General features: G+C 49.7%; 1 protein-coding gene across 1 annotated transcript in view; it reads left to right on the top strand.

Moving 5' to 3' along the window:
• Positions 1-687: 687 nt before the first annotated feature.
• The window catches only part of LOC125953958 (complex I assembly factor ACAD9, mitochondrial), a 2,793-nt gene continuing 980 nt past the window's right edge, over positions 688-2,500 (top strand). The window contains exons 1-4 of the mRNA XM_049683899.1: positions 688-726; positions 801-1,906; positions 1,989-2,313; positions 2,409-2,500. The exon at positions 2,409-2,500 is cut by the window's right edge and continues 980 nt beyond it. Coding sequence (XP_049539856.1) covers positions 864-1,906; positions 1,989-2,313; positions 2,409-2,500 — 1,460 coding nt within the window. The 5' untranslated portion in view covers positions 688-726; positions 801-863. The remainder of the gene's footprint in view (positions 727-800; positions 1,907-1,988; positions 2,314-2,408) is intronic.

Raw genomic sequence — 2,500 nt, 5'->3', positions numbered from 1 at the left:
TCTTCTTCTTCTTCTTCTTGAAACTCACGTGGTTTTGTTGATAAAAGCGCCCTGCTATGAATGTCAAACAAATTCAAAATGGTGACCTGTCAAAGCGGTTAAGAAGCTACCTGTCTTTTTAAAGTACCTTGAACCAAGGTACTTTAAAAAGACAGGTAGCTTTATCCAGAACAAATCCCCGATTTTATTTTAGAAAAAAATTCAGAGTTTGACATTCACGGGATGGTGGGATGTTTACTTCGGGAACGCTCTTTTCGGAGCTGTTTTCGCTTTTCTGTGGTATTACGACAGTTAAAATTCACGAAAAGTGGTACGAAAGTTAAAGTTTATGCAAATATTCTCAAAATTCTTCCTAGTGTTTCAATATGGTATCGGTCCGTAGGTCTTGCCACCCGCCCTAGAACAAGAGCTTGCTAGCGTTCCTGGACCGTGCTCACTCGCTGTAAAACACAACTCGGTCGCTCGAATGATCTTAAATAGAGAGATGAATCATTTAAACATTCGAAAAAGAGTGAAATCAGGTACTTTCCTTGATAAAACCACCAAACTTGCCCATATCTTCTTCTTCTTCTTCTTGAAACTCACGTGGTTTTGTTTATAAAAGCGCCCTCCTATGAATGTCAAACAAATTCAAAATGGTGACCTGTCAAAGCGGTTAAGATGCTACCTGTCTTTTTAAAGTACCTTGGTTTCCAACACGAGCGCTGTGTTATTTAAGACCGGCAGGTGGAAGAGTTGTTGAAAATCCCGTAAGCCATTGTATAAGATTGTGAAGATTCTGTCTGTTTTTATTACTGCAGATAACCACATCTACAGCTGTTCGCTTCGGTGTTTGGTGCCGACTGAACAGCAAAACAGAAAGGATGCTGCAGAGCGTGTGCAATCCGATCGGACGGCGCTTAGTCAACCGGTTAGGCATCGTACGACGATGTTGCTACTCGACCGTTCCCTCACAACAACATTCCCGCCAGCAGCAGCAGCAGACGGCGGCGACGGACTCGGTTCCTGACGATGTAACAGTCTTGTCGAAGCCGGTCCACCAGCGTAGCGCCCAGCGGAAGCCGTTCGTGAAGTCGCTGTTTCTCGGTGTGGTCGACCAGGAGCTGCTTACGTTTCCCGAATCGTTAGATCGGGAAGAACAAGCCCGTCTGGAGAAAGACCGTGCCACAATCAGTGAGATGCTCGCAACAGATGAGGCAAAACCAGGCGCCAGTTCCATCGGTTTGTTTGGTCTACAGGGCCCACTGGCGCACGGTGGCCGGCAGTTCACAGAAACCGAGTACGCCTACGTAAGCGAGCTGGTGGCGGACGATCACGGTAAAGCATTGTTGGCGCTGGAGCACAATGCGATTGTACAGCTGATTACACGCCACTGCAGTGATACTATTAAGGACACGTTACTGCGGCAGCTGTGTAGTGGAGAGCTGGTTGCGGCTGCTGCACTATTCGAAACTGTCTGCTCTCGCGACAGCATGTTCAGCACGGTAGCCGAGCGGGATTTTGCCAGCCGAAAGTGGTTGCTCAATGGCTCGAAAGTGCTGATCCGCCACGGAGCTACGCCGCACTTGCTGGCGGTGGTCGCATCCACCAAGACCGTCGAGAAGATGAATGCTGTGGACAATGCAATGGCTACCTTTTTGGTTGATACACGTACACCTGGCGTTGAGATCTCGGACGTGCAGATCGGGCTGCAGGGCATCGAGCTCGTGACCGTGCATTTCAGGCAGGTGGAGGTATCAGAAGACCATGTCATCGGCTCGGAGAGCGGAGGCACGCAGGTCTTAACACAATTCCTCTCGTCCGTCCGTGTCCAGTCCAGTGTGGTGCAGGTGACGCTGCTGAGGCGGATCTTGAACGCGCTAACCAGTTTCTGCATTAACACGCAAACAACGAGCGGAAACATAAAGTAATCGTTGGTCCCACCGATCGTACAGCTCAATCAGCACAATTTGTAACGCTGCAATTCACTTTCTTCTATTTTCCTGCAGAGATATTGAGGTGGTTCGTGAGCAGCTGGCACGGATGGCTTGCACTATCTATGCTGCCGAAAGCCTCATCTACATGACAACGAGCCTGATGGACGATTTCGAGAACCAGGACGTGGACGTTGAGGCAGCAATCACGAAGGTCTTCTCGGCGGAACAGCTGGTGCAGTTCGCCACGCTGCCACTAAAGCTGCTCGGCCCGCATGCCTTGGCCTCGGACAGTTCGTTCGACTCCTTGCTCAGCGATGCGCTGAAGCTATACGTTGGCATCGAGTCGCTGGATTCGGTTAAATTCTTTATCGCACTCGCCGGGCTTCAGTATACGGGGGTAGGCAAACCATCCAAGGCCCTAGCGGTTTGGTTGTACTATTGCGTTTACGTGTTCAGTTTCATGATGTGCACCCTCCTTTCCGACTACACTAGATGCAAACCTACGAGGTGATCAAGAAGGACCGCAACCCGGCCATGAACCCGTCGCATGTGCTATCAAAGCTGTTCGAGAAAACATCGATTGC

Source organism: Anopheles darlingi, chromosome X (genome assembly GCF_943734745.1).
Source record: "Anopheles darlingi chromosome X, idAnoDarlMG_H_01, whole genome shotgun sequence".
Classification (NCBI taxonomy): domain Eukaryota; kingdom Metazoa; phylum Arthropoda; class Insecta; order Diptera; family Culicidae; genus Anopheles; species Anopheles darlingi.
Note: the sequence above shows the minus strand (reverse complement) of the source record. Positions and strands in the feature narration are given on the sequence as shown.